Here is a 26911-nt window from a genome sequence, read left to right as displayed (position 1 = left end):
TCTCTCAAGCATGGGCCTCGTGTGCATTTATACTGTTCCCTGTTGCCCTCCTGCCCCTTAAACAAACAAGCCTCTTCACTGGTGAGCTGCCTGGGGACGTCCAGCAGGTATCTGCAGCTCACCGGTCTCATTGAAATGAGGCCTGAAACTTAATGTTGGTTTCGCCTCAGCCCTATAGGTCCAGACGGAGGGACCTTCCCCTGCACTGTTAGTGCCAGAACACTTTTAGGTCTTAGTGTTGAAAGATTAATGATATGAATTAACTGCAATCTAGTATTTGAGGACCCACATTAGAAAATGTGAATTTTCCATTTCCTCCAATCATTTTTGAATTACCAATTTTTTTTTGTGTCAATCTAGTTTTTCTTTTACAAATTTGGCATGTTTTGATATTTTTATTTTTTAGGAATCAGGCAACCACTTGTCATATTCAAAACTTAAGTTTGTTATTCAGGGTTGCACCATGTACAGTAGACACCTCAAGTTGCTGGAGAAATACCACCAACAATGTCTCCGCAAGATCCTACAAATCCCCTGGGAGGACAGATGCACCGCATTAGTGTCCTCGACCAGGCCAACATCCCCAGCATTGAAGCACTGACCACACTTGATCAGCTCCACTGGGCAGGCTACATAGTTCGCATGCCAGATACGAGACTCCCAAAGCAAGTGCTCTACTCGAAACTCCTTCACGGCAAACAAGCCAAAGGCGGACAGAGGAAACGTTACAAAGACATCCTCAAAGCCTCCCTGATAAATTGCGACATCCCCACTGACACCTGAGAGTCCCTGGCCAAAGACTGCCCTAAGTGGAGGAAGTGCATCCGGGAGGGCGCTGAGCACCTCGAGTCTCATCGGCGAGAGCATGCAGAAATCCAGGCAGCGGAAAGAGCATGCGGCAAACCTGTCCCACCCACCCCTTCTCTCAATGACTATCTGTCCCACCTGTGACAGAGGCTGTGGTTCTCACATTGGACTGTTCAACCACCTAAGAACTCATTTTAAGAGTGGAAGCAAGTCTTCCTCAATTCCGAGGGACTGCCTATGATGATGATAATGGTTTAATGGGGCCAAAATACTGGCACGAGTTCTGCCAATCTCCCAACGTGACTCTGGCAGAACCATCAGGAAAATCGCAGAGACACAGTTGTGCAAGGTCTCTGTGGTTTCTGTCACTTTCCTTCTGCCCTTCACAAGGCAAATGATGGCCAAGGTTAAAAATCGAGTTGGGGGTCACGTAAAGCTGGGAGTTCTGCTCCTGGACCTGGAAGAGGACCTGGCATAGTGACGGTGGACAGGGGAGTGGTGGCGTACCGGCCTCCACAAGGAAAGGCTCCACTGGTGGGGTCCAGGCAGCCTGGATCCCTGAAAACAAAATGGTTGTTGATTGGCCCCTTTGCACAGTGGGCTGGCATAGCATGGCCAAGGTCAGAGGGAGAGCACCAAAGCTTCAGGCATGCGTGGGCAGGTGGGCGTTGGAGATTCGCTCACTGTGGCACTTGCACCCACCTGACCCATGCTAATAAGCTGCGCTCCCATTTGATCCCACCAACTCTGGCTTGGTCAGCTGTGAAGAGCAATGTCTGGCGGAATACCAGGGTAACGGCAGGGATTGCTGTCGTCTGCAATACGTGTTCACAGTGTTATCAGCGACAACAGGCAACTCATTTAAAGGAAGTGGTGAGCAGCACTTCAGAATACTTCACTAGCTCTATCCCTGAGATAAACAGAAGGCAGAAAGTAGGGATGCAGTGGGGGAGCAGTGTTTCACTTTATCTTTGCTACGTTTGGTAGGCTGAAGATATGATTCTTCCCTTATCTTTTTTTAACCTGATAGATATTTATATCTTCATATTAAAATAAAAATGGAAAAAAAAGTCTAAATCAAGTTTATAAAGAATGAAAAAGCTGCAAATAATTACAAATCAACTGCTGACAATTCTAGCACCCCCGCCCTACCCCCACAGAGTTTACAGTTGGTTTCAATACAGGCACCAAGGAATACTGAAAACTTGTTTCAAATTTCTTGCTTATTCCCTATTATGTTGTTGTTTATTGGTTCTCCGTCTCTCCTCTCTCAGCCAGGAAGAAATAAGATCTTGCATTTATACAGAATCTTTCACATTATCAGCATATCTCAAAGTATCTCACAACCAAGTATTTTTTTAACTGAAATCACAGTTGCTATGTAGGCAAATGCAGTCAATTTATGTACAGCAAGGTTCCACAAACAGCAAATGAGATAAATGAGCAGTTAATCTGTTATCATTGAGTAGGTTGAGGGATGAATGCTGATCAGGTTACCTGGAGAACTTACTAATCTTCTAGTAGTATCCTGGGATGTTTAACATCCATCTCACACTCCTCTATCTCTACCCTATTAGCATTCTCTACTTTCCAAGATTTAACTTCTCATTATCATGAGACCAATTCAATTCGGCCAATTACCAGCCCATCAGTCTACTCTCAATCATCAGCAAAATGATGGAGGGTGTCATCGACAGTGCAATCAAAAGGCACTTACTCACCAATAACCTGCTCACCGATGCCCAGTTTGTGATCCGCCGGGACCACATAGCTCCAGACCTCATTACAGCCTTGGTCCAAACATGGACAAAAGAGCTGAATTTTAGAGGTGAGGTGAGAGTGACTCCTCTTGACATCAAAGCAGCATTTGACCAAGTGTGGCATCAAGGAGCCCTAGTAAAACTGAAGTCAATGGGAATCAGGGAAAAAGTCTCCACTAGCTGGGGTCATAACTAGCACAAAGAAAAATGGTTGTGGTGGTTGGAGGTCAATCATCACAGCCCCTGGATATCGCTGCAGGAGTTCCTCAGGCCAGTGTCATTGGCCCAACCATTTTTAGCGGCTTCATTAATGATCTTCTCTCCATCATAAGGTCAGAAGTGGGGATGTTTGCTAATAATGGAACACTGTTCAGTGCCATTCACAACTCTTTAGTGATGCAGTCCATGGACGATGTTCAGGCTTGGGCTGATATCTGGCAAATAACATTCGCATCACACAAGTGCCAGGCAATGACTATCTCCAACAAACTAGAGTCTAACCATCATCCCTTAACATTCAACAGCATCACCATTGCTGAAACCCCCACTATCAACATCCTGGGGGTCACCATTGACCAGAAACTTAACTGGCTGAGTATTCTGTGGTGATTGTCTCACCTCCTGACTCCCCAAAGCCTTTCAACCATCTACAAGACACAAGTCAGGAGTGTAATGGAATACTCTCGTGGATGGCTTTAGCTCCAACAGCACTCAAGAAGCTCGACACCATCCAGGACAAAGCAACCCACTTGATTGGCACCAAATCCACCATTCACTCCTTCCACCACCGGCGTACCGTGGCTGCAGTGTGTATCATCTACAAGATGCATTGCAGCAACTCACCAAGGCTTCTTCGACAGCACCTCCCAAACCCGCGACCTCTACCACCTAAAAGGACAAGGGCAGCAGGTGCGTGGGAACACCACCACCTCCACGTTCCCCTCCACGTCACACACCATCCTGACTTGGAAGTATATCACCGTTCCTTCATCGTTGCTGGGTCAAAATCCTGGAACTCCCTCCCTAACAGCACTGTGGGAGTACTGTCACCACAATGGACTGCAGCGGTTCAAGAAAGCGGCTCACCACCATCTTCTCAAGGGCAATTAGAGATGGGGAATAAATGCTGGCGTTGCTGCCATGGCGGAAACTCAATTGTGCTGGATGTCCGCAATTTTCGGGTGTTTCCACCATGCCTTGTCCGCCTCTTACAGACACGTGTTGTTAGGGGGCAGAGCCAGGGATGATGTCTCCCATTTTCCTCTCAGTGGGGACCCAGTGTACCTCTGGAGGTTGGTACCCTGAGTGAGATGGGTGAATTTGGGGGCCCACAAAGCTAGGGTTCTGATGCAGGTTCAGTGGTTGACATTGCACAGAACCCCAGTGACTGCTTAAAATGATCCTGTGCCATAAAAGTTGAATGCAGATGTGACCATCACAGCCACAAGCAAAGCTGTCCAGGCAGAAGATTATGGTCGCAGGTCATTGTTGCGCAGATGTCCTATTCTGTCCCTGGTGAATGAATGAAAGAAAGAAGGACTTGCATTTATATAGCGCCTTTCACGACCACCAGACATCTCAAAACACTTTACAGCCAATTAAGTATTTTTGAAGCACAGCCACTGTTGTACTGTAGGAAACACGGCGGCCAATTTGCACTCAGCAAGCTCGCACAAACAGCAATGTGATAATGACCAGATAATCTGTGTTAGTGACGTTGGTTGAGGGATAAATATTGGCCAGCATACCAGGGATAACTCCCCTGCTCTTCTTCGAAATAGAGCCATGGGATCTTTTACGCCAACTTGAGAGAGCAGACTCTCATCTGAAAGGTGGCATCACCAGCAGTGCAGCACTCCCTCATTACTGCACTGGAGTGTCAGCCTAGATTTTTGTGCTCAAGTCTCTGGAGTGGGACTTGAACCCACAACCTTCTGACTCAGAGGCACCACAGCTGACAAGTGAAATGCACTCTTCTAACAGAGCTCTGTACTAGCTCTTTGTGGCAGAGACTCTCAGCATTGAAGGGTTTTTGAATCTGAAATGTGCTGAAACTTAATCTGTGGATTTCTGGAGCTGGGAAAGAGCTTTAGTAGCATTTCTCTGAGACAGTGCTGGACTTGTCTCTGACTGCCTGTGGACTATGAGACCCCCAGGATATTTTTGCCAATGAGAGGTACTGGAGGAGCAGGCATGAGATTCCCAATGGACATTCTTTTATTTGCCTTTATAATGGAAGGGAAGGACAGGATGGAGGAAAGAAGAGTGAGGAAGAGCTTGGGACTTTCTAAGGATGCACCCTTCAAGATATTACCCTCTGCTCCCCCAAAAATGTACAACTGATCCTGACACCAGTACATCTTTAAAAACTTGTTCAAAGTGACACCTAATGCTTTGTAAGCACAGCATCTGGAAATTCATTGCAGCAATGCCAATGGCCCTCATATAAGTAAATGTTAATGACTGTATGGGGACTCTATAGGCAAATCACGGGAAGGCCCTAAATCCGATCAGGAACTTGGACGCACCAATTGCGGAGTGGAGGAATGATGGGGATAGCTTCTGCCCCAATTTTCAGACCAGTACATTCGGGTTGCCCTGATTTTGCACCCCAGAAATGCTGAAAATGGTGAATTGTTTCGGGTCCATAATTTTCGCATTTTAGATTTTGAACCAAAATATCACATCTTTACTTAGTATGAATTATCTCTCTAATTGTTGAAATAGAAAAGAAAATAAGCAGAAGTTGTCTGTCAACATGGCTTCCGGCAACATCCGTATGATTGAACAATCAATAATAGAAATAACATGGAATCTTACTCTAATCCTGCACAGGGCTAGAGGCCCTTGAGTACAGTGCTTCTGAAAGACTGCTTATTCTGTAACCTGTTTTAGCCCAGATTTCCACTAATATAGCCATGGGGGAAAAAGCCCTTTATAGAGCAAGTACATTAGTTCTGAGTTTAGGATAACCTGTTCTTGGTGCTCTTATCATAGTCCAGATTGCCTGCAGACACCACCTAAAACCAAATGGCGAGGGAGAGCAGAGTTCTGAGCACAATTTTACACAAAACATTTACTTTTAAGGTCCATTTCTCTTTTAACGTTACCAGTTTGGATGATAACGGACTTTGCGGTATAACAGAGAACACTGCTGTAAATGTTTCCCAATTAGAATGTAGTAACCTTGTTTCAAAATGTATGCTATAAATGAGATACAGCAATTGTAAAATCATTGCACTGGCCTATGCTGAACATCAGATATACTAGAATCTGACATTTGAGGAACTAACCAAAACTTCCTTTTTATTATAACATTTCATCCCAGAGATAGTGTGGCCTTCATATTAGTGTCTTCTCTTAATTTTCTCCCCACACCGCTTCCCTTGAAGCTGTTGACACTCCAGAGGTGGCAGTTGCCCTCTATTAGTTCACTCAAATTATATTGTTCATACGCGAGTCTTTGACAGTGAGCGTGAGAAAGCTATTCAACTATGGACAACAACACATTTACAGACAGGCCTAATTCTGTCCTCCTCACCCGCTAGCCACACAAATACATTTCCAGCAAGAGTTCATGGATAATGTTCAGGAGTAGAAACACTGGCCAATTTTTCCTTCCCCAACCCAGAATCAGTGCAGGCAATTGTAGTTCGCTGGCTATGATCACTTCACTCAACACGAACTGAAGAGCAAACTTGGGTTTTATTATTCATTCCTTTTTCATTTTTGTGCTGCTCAGGATGAAGGATATTAGTGCCAAGGAATGGAATTCTTCCCATTTCAGACATCCAATGTCAGCATCAAGCACTCCAGGGTTAGACGTAGCATAGTCAGATGCAGAGCAATGCTCCCTCTGCTCTGCCCCACCAATGTGCCTCGGTCTCATTCACAGAAGAGCATCCCTTGTTGCACCAACAAGAACTTGCATTTATATGGTGCCTATAACAGCAAAAACGTCCCAAGGCACTTCACGGAAACATTATCAAACAAAATCGGACCAGTGGGACTTTTTTCCCCCATTTTCCACACCAGCCATCCTGTGGCCTCTTTAAGTGAGATTGACAATTAGTGCTGAATTAAGAATTTTCCCAGTAGTAAATAGACTGAAGCTATAAAACTCATTTCACTATCGGCCTGAAAGGTCAGTCTCCAATGGTCGAGAAGTGGGGCAGGAAGACAAGCAGTAAGCCAGAGTAAGACGTTCAGAGGATACAGGCTGAGGCATATTGGAGATTTTTCATGGTCAAGGCTGTGAAGGGACTTGAAAACATTTACATTGTTCTTGAAATCAATTTGTTGTGGCAAGGGGAGCTGAATCAGGGCCGAAATGATGGGTGTGTGGCTCTTTGTGTTTGAGAGGAGTGGGCCCACTCAAAGTTTGTGGAAGGGAAGGCAATCAATCCTCAATATAACGATGATGTGGATGAGAGTTTCAGCAGTGGAGGTGGTGTGTGCCTAACCAAATGGTATTCTAGAGGTGGTCTTGGAGTCAGACTGGGTGTCAAGTTAAAAACAAAGCTCATACAACAAGCTGAACCACCAGATTCAACCTGTTAATCTGGCCAAGGAAGTGATTGATTCAAACCAGTGGCATGTAGATATTTCAAAAACTGAACAGGATGCCATCAGTTTTGCTGACATTAAGCTGCAATCATTTCCAACTTATCCATATGTCAGACAAGCAGTCAGATAGTACAACCTGTGGAGTTAGTGGGGAGTGGAGGAGTAACATTGAGTTTCATTGGGACACATGTGAAAGTTGATTCCATGCTTGTAGATGCTATCACTGAGGATGATGAATAGGAGGGTACCATCAATGGAGACAAAGGGCACACCAGAGGTGAGTATGGAAGGAGAAACTCTTTGGGAAGATGCAGTGAATGTGTTTGGACAGTTGGGGATGGAACCACAAGAGAAGAATACTATTGAAGTGGACTATGGATGGTCTATGGTCAATGGTATGAAAGGTGGTGATAAAATAGTGAACCACAGTTACAGTCACTGGTGACTTTGAACAGGACAGTATCCCTCCTCTGGGTTGTTTAAAAGCTGTGTTGAAGGGGATATGAACATGAATAGTGAAAGAAGTAAGCCCATAATTGCGTGGCATTGACTGAAGACTGAACTTAGGACAATATATACATCAGATATGTTATCTTTATCTCAACCCCTCAAGGGAGCCTTAATTATTAACAACAATTTTCTTGATAAGTCACACTCACCTTAAAACCTATAATGTTAATACTTTGGGGTGCTGCAAAAATGATTGTATACTTGATAACGAGTATACATCAATGATTGCGTTTGAAGTCCACATGTCTGAAAACATCACAAAATCTTTACTGTGTAATTTTTGTACAGTCGACACAAGTCATACAGTAGAATGGCACATTTGCTTTGAAGTAATAGGTACCTTTTAATGTATTATATTTTATCGTGTAATAATTTATTGTAAAGCCACAAATGAAATTTGCTATTCTTTCTGGTTTCTGCCTGCAATCTAACCATAATCTCAGCAAAACTTTTGCTATGGATTAGAGATTTAGGCTGTTGTTGTTTATCAGCCTTTCTCTGTTATACAAAATTTATTTTTCAATTAAATAGATTTGGCCCCAGACAATTATGTCTTAGTCCTAATCAGGCGGTTTTCTTTCATCGTACTGTAGTACTAAGAATAAAACTGTGATTGTTGTTAGTCATAGAATTGGGATAGTCTGATACCACATTTGAATAGAAGCAAGGAAGAATCAAATTAACCTTATGACGTTCAAAGACACAAAACTAGCACCTCCCTGCCTCGCAACCCCTCCAACCGCTGTTGAAACTCTTCAGTTCTTAACATTTGATCTTCTGTCATCCAATTTAAAGGAAAACAGGAACCCAAATGAAATGTCCAAACAGATGCTGTAATTTTATAACTCTTTCAAAACCAGGAGAAATGTATTGCATTGTCCAACAGTCTGCACTAAATCAAACTGTTTAGCTGTTAGGTTGCACACAAAAATCCCCCACCCCATTTCCACACACTACAGTATATAGAAATGTAACATGTTTTAGCCTTCGGTTTGAACTATTATGCCGATATAACAGTCAGTGCACTTTGTATGTCCAACCCATCGACCTGATCCACGCTATTTAAATACAAGTGTTTCTTTGCAATGAATTAGACTTTAGCATTGAAATGCAGGTGGACGTGTCCTGCTCAGGTTTAACGTTCCTTCTGCAATTCCTTCGGTAAATATTTGTTTTGCTGAATAGCCGATTTAACATATTTGGTTTGGGCCAGATGCGGCGCGTGTAGGGTTTGGATAAAGGAGTGATTTAAGAGCAGGAACATCCACATTGGGTGGAGTTGTTTGGTTATTACAATCTCGCTATTCAACTGCTTGATACACACCAGCGTGTTAGACAGCTTGATTTGATTTGAAACCTCTGTTCTCTAGGGGCTGTTTAATGAAATGAATTGTTATTTTGGACCTCGGAGTTACATGAACATTTAGCATGCAGTGAATAAAATGGCCCGAAGACTGGAAATATTTCTTCCTGTCATGCGTTTCCATCAGGGTTTGCTACACTCGTATCAAATTAAGAAATCGATCAAACGAAATTCACTTTAAGTGTCTGAATCCTGATATCTATGCACACTTGATATGTAATGTAATCATCAGTGAAGTGTATGAAGACAAACTAAAAGTATCTCCTAAGCGCTTGAAAGGTTTGTCTTTCCATAAGAGAGTCCTCGGTTTCCACTTTTGTGCATTGAGTTGTGACTCACCAAATGGCTAGCTAGAGGTGTTATTAAAAATTTACAAACAGAAACAAAGGTGTGCTCGGCTTACACAGTCTACTCTTTCTCCAACACACAAAAGGTACGACCCCTGCCTCATGAATAATGGGATATGTAATCTGCATAATGCATTTTTAATCCGGCTCCAGTAACCGCGTTAAGAAATAGATTTGCAATCTTCAAATTTCGCAATATGGTCAGCATTGGCAATGTGTCCCTGGTTATTGTTTATTTTGCCTGTTACGAGACATTTGAAATGCACTCGCATTTGCGAATAAATTGCAATGAGGTAAAGGTGACCTCTTGTAATGGTTCGCTTTCTCGGCGTCGCTTTGATTTAAAAGCAACCCGTCTCTAATTTACAAAAGATGCACGAATTTCGGAATATTCCCGAGGTAGTTCGCCTCTGATTTCCTCGGATTTGAGTTCGAAAGGTTACTCTTTGAATGCGGTGTGTCCTGGTGGCAAAGCAGCGGTTATAAATGGAAGACAACACGTTTTCCTAAATTTCTCAATTTATTCCATAGCTTGGTCTTGTGAATAAATAAAGTACAATAGATTATAATATCACACGCATTAAAGTTTTAACAGAAAAAACAAATATTGAAATATAGTTTGCTTGTCTGCTGATTTAGTTCCCGCACTCAGAATAATAATCAAGTGATTCCAGCCACACATTCAGCTTCACTCTGTGGGAAAATGGCAAAACTGGTACTGATCGTTGGTCATCTGCATCCAAATACTATCCAAAGTACTAACATTCAATACGGGAACGGTGGCATAATAACAGAGGCCGGGACTAAAGATCCGGAGCTATGAGTTCAAAGCCCACCAAGGCAACTGGGGAATTTAAATTCAGTTAATGAAATAAAACTGGACTAAAAAACTAAAGTGGTGACCATGAAACTACTGGAGCGTTGGGATTGTTCACTAATGTCCTTTTAAGGAAGGAAATCTGCTGCCATTGCCCGGTCTGACCTATATGTGACTCCAGACCCACAGTAATGTGGTTGACTCTTAACTGCCCTCTGAAATGGCCCAGCAAGCCACTCGGTTGTCAAGAAGGCAGCTCACCACCACCAATTAGGGATGGGCAATAAATGCTGGCCCACATCCCATGCATGAATTTTTTTTAAAATCTCACACGGTCTGGCTTCTGCAATGCACTGGGTTCCTAATGACAGCATTGTTTATATTATTTAGTGACTTTCATCCAAAGTAATATTAGAAGACATTTTAAGTTTCTTTACTCATGGTTGAACCCCGTTTTGCTGTTATTTAACTGTGGACACCACAACGTCCACTGTCGCCTCTCTGAGTCACAGGTTGGACCCCGCCATTCGCAGAACTGTTAGAACAACTTACAAACCCCCGCCTGCTAGAAGACACGCTGCGCAGAGTTATTGATTTATCCAAATAACTTATTGCCCTTTCAAACATTTATAAAGTTGATTTGTACGTTGAGCGCCTGTAACTATTGCATCTTATTTGGGGTTAAAAAAAGTAACCGTTTAGGAGTAATAGTAAATATTGGATGAAACTATTTACAAAAATACATTATCGTTGAATTGTATTGATATTTGCATACGCGTGAGATGACCCTGTTTCTGTGGACTGTCTGAGGCGGGCGGGTGAGGATGGCAATGCCAGTTCTGATACACACATGACTCAGAGTAAACCTGTCAGAGCTGCGCCGTTTCTGGTTGCCTGGCTGGGAAATTGTAAGCCATGTTTATTACCGTCAGCAAACACTTGTCGGAAAGCTCGCCGATTTGTGTGGTTTGTGTAAATAAATGTTTTCAAATAAATTTATAAAATAACCACCCTTCCCCATTCTAAAATGTGAAACTTTTCAATGATAATGCGATTGTGCACAATTGGTTTTAAGTTTCTACTTAATAATTGAATTGAAACAGTTCAGCCTTTGCTTCTGTAAGAATGTCGAACAGGTTTGTGGCTGTAATTGGGATCAAGTAAAATTTACCGAGGCGGAATATTGCCTTGAGCTGACTGCAGTGTTTGTAAAAATACTGGTTCTCACTTCGCATGTGATAGAGTTCGGGAAGGCAGCCGGTATGTGCGATAATCACTGGTGGGGTTTCTCGTGAGCTACCGTCGCTGAACATCTGGACATGCCGGATTGGGTTGGAAAGCTGGTTCTTGCTGAACAGATATCGGGGCTCTTTGCTTTCCGGGTAGTGCTTCTCTCACTCAGTGCCTACTTCAAATCGTGCTGTGTCTCACGGTGCCTCCGCAGATCCACTTTCCTCTGGAATCCTTTGCCGCACAGATCACAGCCGAATGGCTTGAAACCAGTGTGCTTGCGACTGTGTGTGATCAGATTCGAACTCTGGCTGAAAGCTTTTCCGCAGACCTGGCACCTATGAGGCTTTTCACCTGCAAAATAACGGGAAGCAAATCATTATTTAGCAATCGCACTGCTTTATCCAACATAGACGGTGGTAAATTACTTATCTCTTATAATTCTATAAATATATTACACATATTTCTAGATCCGTCTATATTAGTCACTGGCAAAACAAAATCATACTTGAACATATAACTATATATATATATGTGTGTGTGTGTGTGTGTGTGTGCTTATATAAATATATATAATTAATCATGAGAAAAAACGAGAAACCCCTTGTCTAGTGAAATCGAATATAGCTTCATACAGAACATGCTTATGATGTCGTTACACATTGCGCATTTGAGAAACCCTTACCCCGCCTTGTTTGAATGTTTCTGACTCTTGTGTCAGTCATTATATAGGAAGCAGATTGAACGGTCGGTAACAAAAAATGTGTCCAACTTAACGGTACAGAAAATCTGAACACTATGATACCAAATATAATGGAAGAGTGAACTGTCATTTAAATACTTAAACGAAAGGAGAGAGGATAAATCATTGAATCATAGAAATTTACAGCACGGCCATTCGGCCCATCGTGTCGGTGCCGGCCGACCAAGAGCTATCCAGCCCAATCCCATTTTCCAGCTCTTGGTTCCTAGTCGTATAGATTATGGCACTTCAAGTACTTTTTAACTGTGGTGAGGGTTTCTGCCTCTACCACCCTTTTAAGGCAGTCAGTTCCAGACCCCCACCACCCTCTGGGTGAAAAAAATTCTCCTCAAATCCCCTCTAAACCTCTAACCAATTACTTTAAATCTATGCCCCCTGGTTGTTGGCCCCTCTGCTAAGGGTATTCGGTTCTTCCTATGCACTCTATCTAGGTCCCTCATATTTTTAGTCACCTCGATAAGGTCTCCCCCGTCAGCCTCCTCTGTTCCAAAGAAAACAACACCAGCTATCCAATCTTTCCTCCTAGCTAATATTCTCCAACCAGGCAACATCTTGGTAAATTTCCTCTGTACCCTCTCTAGTGCAATCACTTCTTTCCTGTAATGTGCTGCACGCAGTACTCACACAGGATTTGAAACACTAACCTGAAACCCATTAAACACTTTTTAAAATTAATATTATCGAAAAGTTGCTGCAGAGCAACAGTATGTCTCATGTGGTGAAACTCAGCCCAACGAAGCCAAAGGTAACGGGCCCAATTGTTCCTGTACTCCAAATGAGGAAAATACCGTCGAAACTTTAAAGCGATCGCCTGCATAATCTGAAAGTGGTTTTATTCTTGCTTAGGTAACAAATAAATGGATGTAAGTATAGCGCTGGTAATACGTGATCATTCTTTCTGCTGCAGTAGTTTGTCTGGTCAAGCTTGTTGGGTTTGGGTTGCTCTCAGAAGAAAGCTTCGGCTAAATAAGGAACTGCAGATACAGAGCTAATTATAACGGCGCGGCGCGCTGTGTCATTTTAACCATCTGAATGTTGTGCTGAATGTTTATTTTAGGAGGGACGAACGAAATGACATTTCTTATTGGCCGGACCAGTGCTTCTGGCTGAAGTCCCCGGGTGTGCAAGATATTTCTGCCGAACAGTACTCGCACGCCATCATGTTAAATCCTTTCAATATTGATACAATTCTGCTGTCTATAAAAGTGAATTAGTTACGATTTCGTTTGCACTGTTATGTTTATTCGTTAAATGTTAGCTGATAATTCTCGTTCCTGGCTGTGTTGATGTTGAGACATGCAATTTAATTCTGAATAAAGTGCCGTTCTCTTCAGACCAGAAATAAATTGGTCAACTCTCCAAGATTCATCAAATCGCACCCATCTCCAGCACCTCGTTCTTCTGAATTAGGTGTTGGGGTGGGGGGGTCGGACTTCTGAATTAGGTGGTGCGTGGGGACACCTACAAGTAACATAATCTGAAGCAAACCCAAAACCTGCTGGAAATTCGCAGTGAACCTGTGGTGAACCTGTGGAATTCTCTACCACAGAAAGTAGTTGAGGCCAATTCACTAAATATATTCAAAAGGGAGTTAGATGAAGTCCTTACTACTCAGGGGATCAAGGGGTATGGCGAGAAAGCAGGAAGGGGGTACTGAAGTTTCATGTTCAGCCATGAACTCATTGAATGGTGGTGCAGGCTAGAAGGGCTGAATGGCCTGCTCCTGCACCTATTTTCTATGTTTCTATGTCTATGTTTCTATGAATCCGCACACATTTGGAAAGAGAGCAGACTGTCTTGGGTAAGAGACATTAAGGAGGCTGACAAACTTGCTGTGTATTTCCAACATTCTCTGACCTTAGTTTCACGCTCCATTCTGCTTTGAACAGTTTGTGTGGATAACACTGCCCTATATATAATTGGATGAACTGTGAAACGTGAGTGCTTACTGATTGCACCCCTAACCCATGCACTGATTGAAGGGTCCTGACAGACCTCACTGCATTTTCAGCAATGCTGTTGTTTAATGTGAAATCAGATCATATCCTCGGCCCCTCTGCTTATGTAAAGTCTGCTATTATCACCTTAATCTGTACGTGGCAGACGAGCTCACCGCCCCCACCCATCCACTGTCAAGTGTGATTCACCTGCCATTTTCGCTAGCCTGTAAATCAAGGCCAGGCTAATAATACCAGGTAAATCATCTTACAGCAAGCCGCTCTGAATAAACAGTGGACGGATCATATTAAACAAAACTGATTGGATTGCCACGAATCAATTATTAAACAGATGCCGTGAATGAAATCATTGCCAAATGCAGTTTCTTTCGACAGGTATTGTTCACAAAGAGATTCAATATTGCACAGGCATTGAGTTGCAGTGCAAACTACGGAGAATGAAATGCACACAAAACCCAAACGGGAAATTGGGCTTTTGTGAGTCCTGATGAAAAAAAGGTCAGGATGCAAAGGGTAATGCAAATCTGGAAGTCTCTCGCTCCCCCAAAAAGTCTTTGAGGCTGGAGGACAATTGAAAATTTCAAAACTGAGATTGATGGATTTTTGTTAGAAAAGGGTAATAAAGGATAAGGAACCAAGGGGGGGGGGGGGGGGCGGTACATGGAGTTAAGATGCAGATCACCCACGATCTAATGAAATCGCGGAACAGACTCGAGGGGCTGAATGCCTACTCCTATACCTATGTAAAAAGGTAGGTATAATCACTGGTCAGCCATAAAGAAGCCTTGATTTTTTAACAACGATTTTCCTCTATCTTTATTGCATTTTAGTATCCAGTTGACATAACCTAAATCGAAAGGTTCGTTCCCTGATATGGGTTGTTTCATTTTACATATTATTAGTGCCCCCATATAGTGTTAATTAATTCAGAGAGTATTAAGTGAGAATTATTCTGAAGAACTGGAATATTGATTTAAAAAAAATATTTCCACGTGTCTTACATTGTAAAATCAAGGCACCATCTTGTATTGTAGACACTTTGAGCCTTTTGCCCCCAGTCAAATGGTCGAATGTTAATTCACGGCCCGCCCTCTCCGCACTGATATACAGGTTATTGGTTTGCTTCCTATTCAGATTCACGTCACAGATGACGTACATTTTTTTGACGTTGCCCTGCCAATAATCTCCACGAAGCCGGCTCCTCACCTGTGTGAATGAAGGTGTGCTTTTTCATGTCTGACTTCTGGTGAAACCTCTTCCCACAGTACTGACAGGGGTAAGGCCGGGTGTCTGAGTGAATCAACAAGTGCGTGGACAATGTGGAAGATCTTTTAAAAGTTTTGCCGCAGATATTGCAGTCAAAGCTCCTCTCCTGATGAGACGGAATGAAATTGCAAAGTGAAATTCAGAAACGAAAATACAGTTTGAACCCCCCCCCCCCCCCGAATAACTGATTTAAGTCGTACAATACAGACATATATTCGGCAAACCCCCTTACGATATGTTCGTCGCGGATTTAGGACAAACAGTTAAGATCTCATTCAACAAGGTTATTTCTAAATTCTAAATATCAAAAAGATTACATTCCAAAAAACTATTTTAAAGTGATTATAAATGTAATTGCGATAAAGGTGACTTGAAAAATAACTATCCAAAATGCTCAGTATTGCCATTATTTTAACTGTCTCTAATCGTATGATTGGCTCATAGAATCATACAGCACTCGACTCTTTGAAAGAGCTGTCCAATTAGTCCCACTATCCACTGCTCTTTCCCCATAGACCTGCAAATTTCTCCTTTTCAAGTATATATCAATTTCCTTTCGAAGGTTACTATTGAATCTGCTTCCACCCTTTTCATAGAACATTGTTTAACAGTGCAAATAAATACTGCTGCAAATATTGATTGGGACAAATTTAGTGCGAAGGGTATAGGGGGTGCGGAATTCTTGAAATGCATTTAAGAGAACTTTTTTAGTCAGTAATTAGCAAGCCCAACATGAGAGGGGTGGTCTTGGATTTAGTTTTGGAGAATGAAGCTGGGCAGGTTGAAGGGGTATTCGTGGGAGAGCACTTGGGTGCTAGTGACCATAATTCAGTCAGATTCAAGTTGGTTATGGATAAGGAAGAGAATAGGCCTGGAATAAAAGTTCATAATTGGGGAAAAGCTAATTTTGCTAAGTTAAGGAGTGATTTGGCCACGGTTGACTGGAAACAGCTACTTGTGGGTAAATCAGTGTCGCAACAGTGGGAGGCATTTAAGGAGGAGATCCGGAAGGCTCAGCCTTAAAGAAAAAGTCTGGGAAAAATAATTCTAGAGCTCCCTTGAATGTCTAAGGACTTATAGGGAAGGATTAAGAAAAAAAAGGGATGCTTATGTCATATATCAACATCTAAATACTATAGAATCTTTAGAGGAATATAGAAAGTTAAGAGGCAAAATTAAAAAGGATTTTAGGAATGCTAAGAGAGAGCACGAGAAATTCATGGCCAGTAAAATTAAGGAAACCCTAAGATATTCTATAAATATATTAAGAGTAAGAGGGTAACTAAAGAAAGGGTAGGGCCTATTAGAGACCATGAGGGTAATCTTTGTGTGGAGGCAGAAGATGTTGGGAGGGTTCTTAACGAATACTGTGCATCTGTTTTCACAAAGGAAAGGGGCAATGCAGATACTGCTATCAAGGAGGTTTGTGATATTCTGGATGAAATAAATGTAGTGATAGAGGAAGTATTAAGGGGTTTAGCAGCTTTGAAAGTAGATAAGTCCCCAGGCCCAGATGAAATGCATCCCAGGCTGTTGTGCGAAGTAAAAGAGGAAATAGCAGAGGCCTTGACCATCATTTCCCAGTCCTCTTTGGATCTGGGCATGGTGCCGGAGGATTGGAGGACTACTAATGTAGTACCCTTGTTTAAGAAGGGAGAAAGGGATCGGCTGAGTAATTACAGGCCTGTCAGCCTAACCTCAGTGATGGGAAAATTATTGGAAAAAATCCTGAAAGACAGGATAAATCTGCATTTGGAAAGGCAAGGATTAATTAGGGACAGTCAGCACGGATTTGTTAAGGAAAGATTGTGTCTGACTAACCTGACTGAATTTTTTGAGGAGGTAACCAAGAGGGTCGATGAGGGTAGTGCGTAGGATGTGGTATATATGGACTTTAGCAAAGCTTTTGATAAGGTCCCACGTGGTAGTCTGGTCATGGAGGTTAAAGCCCATGGGATACGGGGCAAAGTGTCAAGTTGGATCCAAAATTGGCTTGGAGGTAGGAAGCAAAGGGTAATGATTGATGGATGTTTTTGTGACTGGAAGGATGTTTCCAGTGGGGTTCCGCAGGGCTCAGTGCTGGGACCCTTGCTTTTTGTGATATACAATTTAGATTTGAATATAGGGAGTATGATTAAGAAGTTTGCAGGCGACACTAAAATTGGCTGTGTGGTTGATAATGAAGAGAGAAGTCATGGGCTGCAGGAGGATATCAATCTACTGGTCAGGTGGGCAGAGCAGTGGCAAATGGAATTTAATTCAGAGAAGTGTGAGGTGATGCTCTTTGGGAGGGCTAATAAGGAAAGGGTATACACATTAACTGGTAGGCCACTTAATAGTATAGATGAACAAAGGGACCTTGGAGTGCTTGTCCACAGATCCCTAAAAGTAGCAGGCCAGGTGGCTAAGGTGGTTAAGAAGGCATACGGAATGCTTGCCTTTATTGGCCGAGGCATAGAATATAAGAGCAGGGAGGTTATGCTTAAATTGTATAATACTTTGGTTAGGCCACAGATGGAGTATTGCATGCAGTTCTGGTCGTCGCATTATAGGAAGAACATGATTGCATTAGAGAGGGTGCAAAGGAGATTTACTAGGATGCTGCCTGTAATAGAAAATCTTAGTTATGAGGACAGATTGGATAGGCTGGGTTTGTTCTCATTGGAACAGAAGAGGTTGAGAGGAGACCTCATTGAGGTGTACAAAATATTGAGGGGCCCTGACACAGTGGATAGTACGGGTCTCTATTTCCATTAGTGGAGGGGTCTATTACAAGGGGGCATAGTTTTAAGGTGGTTGGTGGAAGGTATAGAGGGGATTTGAGTGGGGCTTCTTTACGCAGAGGGTTGTGGGGATCTGGAACTCGCTGCCTGGAAGAGTGGTGGATGCAGAATCCCTCACCACTTTTAAGAGATGGCTGGATGGGCACTTCAAGTGCAGTAAGCTGAGGGTTACGGATCTAGAGCTGGCAATTGGGATTAGACTGGATGACCTTTTGTTGGACGGAGCAGATATAATGGTAAGTACTGCAGGGAATAGAATACGGCCAGAGTGATCTCCTGGACTAGTTTTGATCGCCTTGATAGGTCGGAGAGGAATTTTCCCAAAATTGGCCTAGGTTTTTATCTGTTTTTTGCCTCTCCCAGGAGATCACATGGATCCGGTTAGAGGGGAGTGTAGAATGTTTTAGTATAAGGGGTGACGCAGTTGTGTGAGGCGGATTGATTGGGCTGGGTGCTCTTTACCTTTCCACCGTGTGGCTCTTCCGGACACGATGGGCTGTAAATTTCAATGTTTCTATAACACTCGTGTATGAGTTCTATCTAAAATAAAAAATGATTGAATTGCTTCGGATGCACGTAGCGTTACTCTGCTGGGGCGGGGCTTATGTCTGAGAGTGCGTAGTGTGCAGTTAGATGATGCCTCCAGTGATGTGCGATTTAGAGTTAGAGTTTGCAGGTGCCCTCTTACCTGTGAGTGCACCGCTTTGTGCTGCTCCAGACTGACGGCGTGGCCAAACGTCTTACCGCAAATGTCACAGGCGAAGGGGCGGGTGCCGCTGTGAGACCGGCGGACGTGGACTTCGAGACCATGAGGAGTGGAGAACACCTGATGCAGGGGCAGGAAAGGAGAGTTAGCGGCATCTATTCAAACGAGAAAGTAATCCCGACTCTAAGGCCGGGGTGGTACCGCATAGCAGACTAGTATCTGTGAAATGTGATGGGCGGACCAGAGTTATACCGCTGGCTGAGCATCTAGCCTAGTACAATACTATCACGTGCACGCTGATAGAAACCGGAAACTACTACCGATTGTCCAAAATGTAACTGTATAAGTTCAGCCAAAAACACATCAGAAACATTTCTAATCAATTACTGGAAGAGGGATACAATAACCTTCATTTAATAACTGATAAGATGCATTCAAAACAGTGAAGGCTTTCATCCCATGTGTATTTGTGAACTGGTGTGTTATGTGTTAGGGTTCTAATGGAAAATATAATTTTCATGTTGATTTTTATTCCTTTTTTTTCCTGATATACTTGAGTTGTATATAAGTGGACTCGATTACTTATACACAATGACTTTTAGAAGGTTTAAAAAGTTGTGCAGTATTTTATCTATACAAGCTTGTAAGTTGGTTGTTTTTTGAGAAAGGCATGGTTGATGAAAGCATGCAAGATGAGCTACTCTTATCTTTATTTTTGCCAACGGCCAGTATCGTGGTAGTTATAAGTGGGCCATGTGGTGAAAATCCATGCATCGATATATGATAACGTTCACACTGAAGGATATATGAACATACCAACAACGACAGACAGGAAAAGATCCTCTGGTCCAACCAGCCTATCCCACATAATTGTATCACAAGATGGACACGCTCAATCCCACCCAAAACCATGTGATCACTACAGTCTGTTGTATTCGTTCCTGGAGAGTGGGCGTCACTGGCAAGGCCAGCATTTATTGCCCATCCCTAATTACGCCTAATTGAAACGCTGCAGCCCGTGTGGTGAAAGTACTCCCTTATTGAGGGAACAATCTCCAGTCAGTTCCAAAAAATAAGTCAGTCTTTAAAATATATATATATCAATACAATCCCTGAACTTGCATTGCAATGGGTAGTATAAAATAACTCTACAATAGATATAGGAAACTTGATAAGAATGAAACTGATCTTGTGTTGATCATATTAGTGAAATGTATCTGCTAACTCAGAATTCAATAAAAAATAATTCAGATTGTGATGTATTTGCAGAGAAATGTGAAGTTCTTTATGTTATGAGTGGCTACTTACCGGGGATGTGTTATGCCAGCAAGTGTTTGTTTACTAAGAGGCTGGGGTGTCTTTGCTTAGTTTCAATTAATAATTTTAATTCCAATGTTTTTGAGGTTGTTTTTAAGGGAGATATTGGCTCAGGCCAACCAAGAGTGTGCACTATATGATGTTAAACTGTCCACTGCATTACTGTTCCATGTTTACCATCTCTGCCTCCTTTGTCGATTTTCTCCACTCCCTACCTGCTGTTTCCAAGGAGCTAACTCTTTAGTGGAGTGCCCGTCAGGCAAAAACATCTGGAGCCGATGTTGTTATAAGGTAGGGTCTCACTGCTCTGGGATACATTATCTGCCTTAAAATATCATCACCTTGGTGGAATAAAAAGTTACCGGGAAGAAAGTGCATCGCAGGATAAGAAACGTGTAGAAAACATCTGGTGGCGTGAATGACGTCATGCGGGCATGGCCAGTCATTCCCCCCAAACCGCTGCATGATCCCCTGTGGGGAAGGGAGACTGAGATCCGCGGTTATTTTTCTTAGGTAAGTGTATGGAACAAAGGCGGGTAAATGGAGTTGAGGTACAGATCAGCCATGATCTGATTGAATGGCGAAAGAGGCTGAAGAGCCCACTCCTGTTCCTATCCCCTCACACTATCTCTTGGCCCACAGCAACATTGGGGAAAGCGTAGGTTTGGGTGGAACACGTATGATGGGTGCCCCATGAAGAATGCGGACTGCGAAGAAAATCGAGGGCTGGAAGCCCCTTACAAAAATCGCGAGAATGGACCTAGTGATTGAGCAGTCTGGCGTGTTATGGACCAGATTTATCTGAGACAACGACTTTCCAAGGACACCTGGTGGGAAGGCAGCGTGGCTGGGAGTGGCGCCATACCTTGCTGCATTTGATGCACTTGTAAGAGCCGTTGTTGAGGAGCAGCCGGGTGCAAAGAAGCTCGGACTCTGCTTTGATTTCGGTCCTTTTCTCGTGAAAGGCGTGGCCGCGCTCGCTGTACAGACTTGAGACGGTGCCAAGATCGCTGCAGGCGCCACGAGCAGTGCCGTGCTCACTGTAGAGGCCAGAGGCGGAGCTGGGGTCGCTGAAGAGGCCAGTGGTGGAGTTTCGCTCGCTGTAGAGCCCCACGGCGGAGCTCCGTTCCAGAGCTGGGGAGCGGTAATTCTGCACCAGATACTTCAGCTCAGAGCCTGGGTAATTATTCCATCCGTATTGCTTGAAAGGCAAAACAAAGGGATGGCTCTCCTCCATAGACGGGGAGAGAGATTTCTCAGAGGCTGAACGAAACAAATGTAAAGAAATTAAATCATTCCCTATGATATTGCAACACAATAATTATATATTTAACTAAACATGATTATATACAGAATAAAATATATTTTAAGCGAAACGGGAAAGAATTGGAAACATTCTTATTTGTATTTAGAGATATTAAACCGTTCAGTAAACTATGGACATCACAACATCGAGTTTAAAACTATGTGTTAACTAGTGTTACATTCGGCATAAGGAACGCCCGAGTCTCGCTAAATGTAAGGCAATTAGCTGAAGTTATCTATTGGCTTGCAGTTCAGTATTAAGAGAGATTAGGGTAGCTATGTGGTAGCAACAAGGTAACATTTTATCTGGCTGCTATTTTTAACGAAATCGTAAATCTGCTTTAGAATTATTTAGCATTTTATTCGAGACCGTCACAAACATCATCCAAGGTGAGCACGTTGCTGATTTTTCCCCCCTTTGCTCTCTATTGTCCTCTTTTTAAATTGCAATTTTATAACCTTTATAAGTGAGCCTTCCTGAAGGAAACTTGGGGAAAGTGATTTGTCTGTCAGCTTATTGGCTTCATCTGGTGCCGAGCTATTTTTTTTAATCATTCTCACTAACACACAATGGTCTGTCAGTCTGGAGTTAGTAATCGTGTTGCACAGATCGGCACTCTGTGTGTGTGTGTGTGTTTGTTACCTGGTGATGCAGACGGAGAAGGGGGTCGCCAGAAGTTCTCATATTCGGAGGCTCTGCCACAGACACTGCCCTCACAGCTCGCCGGAGACTCCGGCACCTCAGCCGCCTCCACCAGCTGCGATTTGGGCGAAAAACTGCCTTTGGTGTCCGCACAAGGGGCATCGGGGCAATAGCCAGCATCTTCTGGTATCCTGCTCTCTGGAATCACATTTGGGGGAGGGGGGAAAAGGCCAGTGCAACTTATTAAAGTGGTGGTACAGTTGGAGGGAAAACATTTTGCTGTCATCAGATTTTAATTAATCAGCGATAAACGCCGTCTCTATTACCAGCAGAAGGTAGGTGTACAATACTAGAATATGCATCCGCCAGCGGGCTAACCCACGGTGTCCTCGCTAATAAATTAGATTGATTGCGTAACTTTTATATTTCAAAGATTGTTTTTGCTTGTATAAATAGTGATACAATTGTAAATAAATCACAAAAAAATACTTCCATTTCCGCCGCGCCTCTTCATGACATTCAGAAATGTCTCAAAGCACCATTTAAAGTGCAGGGCTTATAGTTGAGGAAAATTAACAATTACTAGGCGTCCCCAAAATTATTCACGCATTCTGTTAACTGGAAGTGTCCATTTAAAAAAAATTCTTTGCACTGTGAAAACATGAATAACCTACGCTGATCGTACCAAGTATGCAACGTCAACGTTGAATTCATAAAATATATTTAAGGCCAGATTGAGTCCACAATTAAACATGTTTAAAGGAGACAATCAGTACTCCAAGGCGGCGTGTGTCCCAGTATTACTTACAGGACGAATTGTAAATTGTAAAAGGTCGAATGCTTCATATTTTACCCCGGAGGAGACAATTAATTAGCAAGTTACTTTGCAAATTAACAATAATCTATAGACATCATAGCATGAGGACCCCATATAACAACAAGAGCAAAATGTTTGGATTGAATCGTTCTGTTTTTGCTCTGCTGAATGTGTGCAGTTACCTGAGCAGATATGTGCCAGGATATGTTCGAGCCTGTTGTTGTAATCATCCTCGATAGCTCTGTGTTGGTGGTAGCTGTGCGCTTTCTTACTTTTCACCAGGAATGAGCGAGGCATCTCGCAGTCTCAGTCAACGATTCTCTTTGCGGTTGCACCCGGCTTGGAGAAAATCAGTTTCAGCAGCGATTGAATCTTTTTTTTAAAGAGGAGTCCTCGATTTGAGCTCTGTGGGATTGCACATCATTGGTTAGATATAGGCTTGTTTGACTGCACTCGACGCATGCGCAGGCAGGCTCGCCGTTTACCAGGTGTTGTCCAGCCAGGTGGCAACACAAAGCTCTCCATACAAATCCCTGCAATCTGATTGGGCGACACAATGCCTACCACACTCAAATTAATCTTATATCTATCTCTCTTTCTCCCACTGGGAAATCAAACTGACAGCAACCGGGATAAGTGACACTATTATTCCACTCTGTTACACAATACTCCATCAAATCATGATCCTCTCTAGACCTGAAACTGAGCTACAACTCGAATCCACAGAAAAGCGTGGACATTCGCACAGTAACACTGCAATCCTAGCGTGCATTCTTCAGCATTTAGCAACGTTGTCGCAAAAATGCTCAAGATAAGTCCTTCGAGGACTGAGGGGTTATTTACATTACCTGTTCTCTGCTGCAGCAATAATGCAGTAAAGATGTTATTAAATACTCCGACAGCAAATTATAGTTTGACGCGGTTACTGGATGGTCAAAATCTAATTGACTTGGTGTTAACTATTGTTGCAGCATTTGCTTTTACCTAATCTTGATTCGAGTTTCAGTCGAGCTAATAAATATTTTATTTATTCTTCCTTCTTCGGGCTAAAGTAAAAGGCCCCAATTGCCTGCATGTTGTTAATTGTTCGAAGTGCCGGTTATGGTTCAGGTAACCTGGGCTCCACTTGTGACCTGTGCATGTGGCGTGCGGGTTGGGATTTGTGTCAAAGAATGGAAAAGGAGTAAGATAAAACAGAGAGAGGCGCAGACTGGCCACACGACAGCCCGAATCGGAGAATCGGGTTTCCCAAGCCTCGGTGGATCAGTGAACATTAATCGCCTTCTCCTTGGCCCACAGCAACTTCACATCTGCATAAACAGCGAGTGCACCAGCACATTATACAAAGGCAGGGGTAGTTCATTTATTTATCCGCTTCACTCACCTTTATACTCGATGCGATTGGAAGCTGAATCTAACATTTGGAATTACTTTGTATCTAACTTATCTCACTAACTTTTGGAACGAGCAGGTGACAATTGATATGGCTTCAGTGTTGATTTGTGTTGCAAAATTAAATTATAATTAATGGTAAACAGGTAACATATGAATGGCGTCAGTACCATTAACCCAAAGAGGGAACACAATATGCTTGCATAATAAATGAGCGCTCTTTCAGACCTCTTAGCTAATTATTTTTGTCCCAAGAATCCTGTGGCCGGTTATAAAATACTTTGGTTTTGTTTGGGGTCCCTCAGTATATTTAGAGTCGAGATTCACACAACGCGTGCTTTAGTCAAAAGCTTTGTGTTTGCTATTAGCAATTCGCTTCGGTAATTTTTTTTTGTTGCAATTACGAAGAAGAACTGGATCGTGGGAAAGACACTTCTGCTTAACCACATTGCGAGCTTGTAAAAGTTTTATGCGGGCAATACGTATCGAGAACTCCTGGTGGGAGCTTGAGATTTCTCTACACCTGTCTTTGAAACACAGCACACCCAGCTTTCAGATGCAATCAGGTTTCCCAGTATAAACTGAAAAAAAATCAAAGTAAATTTGATAACTATGTTGACACAGTTAAACTTTAAATACGACTGCGTTTGATATGGCTAACCAGGGGCGAGGATGTTATAACTTTGCTTTGTTTTTGCATCCTCGCGATTTCAACCGTGATTGGATGGTCGAAGAGCCCCTCTTATTGGCTTCACAGTCTCACTGCAGGGAGTGGCCCTATACCGCTATAGAGAGCTGGGGCCAGAGATCACTGCGTAAGTCTGTCACCTCGTTTTCTATCAACTGATTAAACTATGGCCAATGTTGCTCCATCAAGTGTTAAAAGAGAACTTGGTTCAAGCACATTCACGATGCTGACTATTTATTAACACTGACATAGTCGGGTTAGATAGTCTGGATAGATGATGATGACTCAAGTTTCCGACAGGGGAGTAGAGATAATCTTTTTTCACCCAGAGGGTGGTGGGGGTCTGGAACTCACTGCCTGAAAGGGTGGTCGAGGCAGAAACCCTCACCACATTTTTAAAGTATTTGGATGTGCACTTGAAATGCTGTAACCTGCAGTGCTGCAGCAGGTGTGGGTCTTTTTCCGCAGGCACAAACATAATGGGCCGAATAGCCTCTTTTTGTGTTGTGGAATTTCTATGATTCTATAATTCAGCAGCTAAAATAAAATCAGCTCCCCGACACCTACCGCCAAACTAGCCAAGGTCATAGTGTGCAAGGATTGTGATCGGTCGGTTAAAGGCGCGCAATAAACGTGAGAAAGGAATGTGCTCGTACATCTGTGGCGTGATGATCAATACACGAACAGGACACATGGTTGTGACCCAGGCTCTAGAAATAAACACACCCTGAACTGCATATACACCGCAGTTTGAGAGGAAATGAGGTGGTAGATATAACTCGATAATACAGGTTTTGGGGTTTATATAAAACAGAGAAATGTTTATTTTTAATCCACCGAATTTATAAATCCTGAATTCGGACAAAAAATGTCAAGGCGTCCTCCTTCGACTTGAATTAAAAAGTTCAGTGCTTCTGACTTGAAATTATGGGAAAAAATCATAACAGGGTTTTTAAAAAATGAACAGGAAGTAGAAATTAGGCAATGCATGTGGGAGCTGCAGTGTGACAGGTCTTACACACACACACACACCTCCCAACATCATTAACTGTTACAATGTTGCCCCACAGTGAAGGCAAACGCTGTCCCAAAACACGCCCACCTCCAGGCAAAGGAGCCGCAGTTTTAATTCTGAATTGTAAAATAGGTGCTGCAATGTACCGGCACAGACACGCTGAATCTGAGCTGAGCTGGACTCAGATTTGTGGCGATATTACGGGACCCGGGGACAGCTAACGGCACAGAGCAAAAGCCAGCGCCACCCTCCCCGCAGCCCACCTCCCAGGCACAGGGCGTAAAACAGTCTGCAGGTCGATCTTAGAATCGCCGTCACTCAAAGTTCGCGTCGGTTCTGTTGAGAGAGACTACGTGCGTTTTTAGCAAAACTGCTATTTTTCGTCTGTTTTAAAAAGGCGGCAAATAAAAGACTTTTCTTACCAGCTCTCAGTAGCAGGTATGGGTCCTGGACAGAGGGAGAGGGAGAGAGGTGTTCAGGAGACTCTGTTCGGTGCACAGTGAGGCGTGGATGGTAACGGTAGAGATAGATTCGCTCCTCTTCCTCTGCATCATCACAGCCACCACTGCAATCAGAATGGGTTCGCTGAGGGTCAAAGGCAAGCAAAGTGGGAACTGATCAGCTTTGTGTAACTCCCAACAGTTTTGCTCTGAAAGCCACAAAAGTCACTTCCTGTGTTTCAGAAATGTAATACGAGCGAGAAAGCCAGCGAAATACTCCAGATCGAGACACATTAAAACATATATTTTATTTAGGATTATCCATTCTGGGATCTGGCCTGTGCCACATAATTCCCTACTTGAATCACTTGGTTTAAATGTATGTGTGCGTGTGCTTTCTTGATTAACTGATTCTGAG

General features: G+C 43.0%; 1 protein-coding gene across 2 annotated transcripts; it reads right to left on the bottom strand.

Annotated features, from left to right (window-relative positions):
• Positions 1 to 9865: 9865 nt before the first annotated feature.
• gfi1ab (growth factor independent 1A transcription repressor b) lies at positions 9866 to 26635 on the bottom strand. 2 transcript variants are annotated; one of them, XR_011593960.1, is made up of 8 exons: positions 26476 to 26635; positions 23141 to 23363; positions 22142 to 22339; positions 21059 to 21456; positions 18859 to 18996; positions 15328 to 15493; positions 11399 to 11754; positions 10029 to 10046 (listed from the first exon to the last, which is right to left on the bottom strand). XR_011593960.1 is itself a non-coding variant. In XM_070886007.1 (7 exons), exons 2-7 carry the CDS (start codon positions 23253 to 23255, stop codon positions 11576 to 11578), a joined length of 1194 nt encoding a protein of 397 aa, XP_070742108.1. In that variant the 5' UTR covers positions 23256 to 23363; positions 26476 to 26635; the 3' UTR covers positions 9866 to 11575. The 2 variants fall into 2 exon arrangements, 1 of the variants encoding a protein (XP_070742108.1); XM_070886007.1 differs by having other exon boundaries at positions 9866 to 11754.
• Between the last annotated feature and the right edge of the window lie 276 nt (positions 26636 to 26911).

This window comes from Pristiophorus japonicus, chromosome 8, assembly GCF_044704955.1.
Source record: "Pristiophorus japonicus isolate sPriJap1 chromosome 8, sPriJap1.hap1, whole genome shotgun sequence".
Classification (NCBI taxonomy): Eukaryota; Metazoa; Chordata; class Chondrichthyes; family Pristiophoridae; genus Pristiophorus; species Pristiophorus japonicus.
This window is presented reverse-complemented; position numbering and strand designations above follow the sequence as displayed.

Coding starts and splice junctions, on each gene's coding strand:
- gfi1ab (XM_070886007.1), bottom strand. CDS start 23,255: ATGCCTCGCTCATTCCTGGTGAAAAGTAAGAAAGCGCACAGCTACCAC. Junction 18,997..21,058: donor AGTGCATCAAATGCAGCAAG/GTATGGCGCCAC, acceptor CCCCTGCATCAG/GTGTTCTCCACTCCTCATGG. Junction 15,494..18,858: donor ACAAAGCGGTGCACTCACAG/GTAAGAGGGCAC, acceptor CCGTCTCATCAG/GAGAGGAGCTTTGACTGCAA.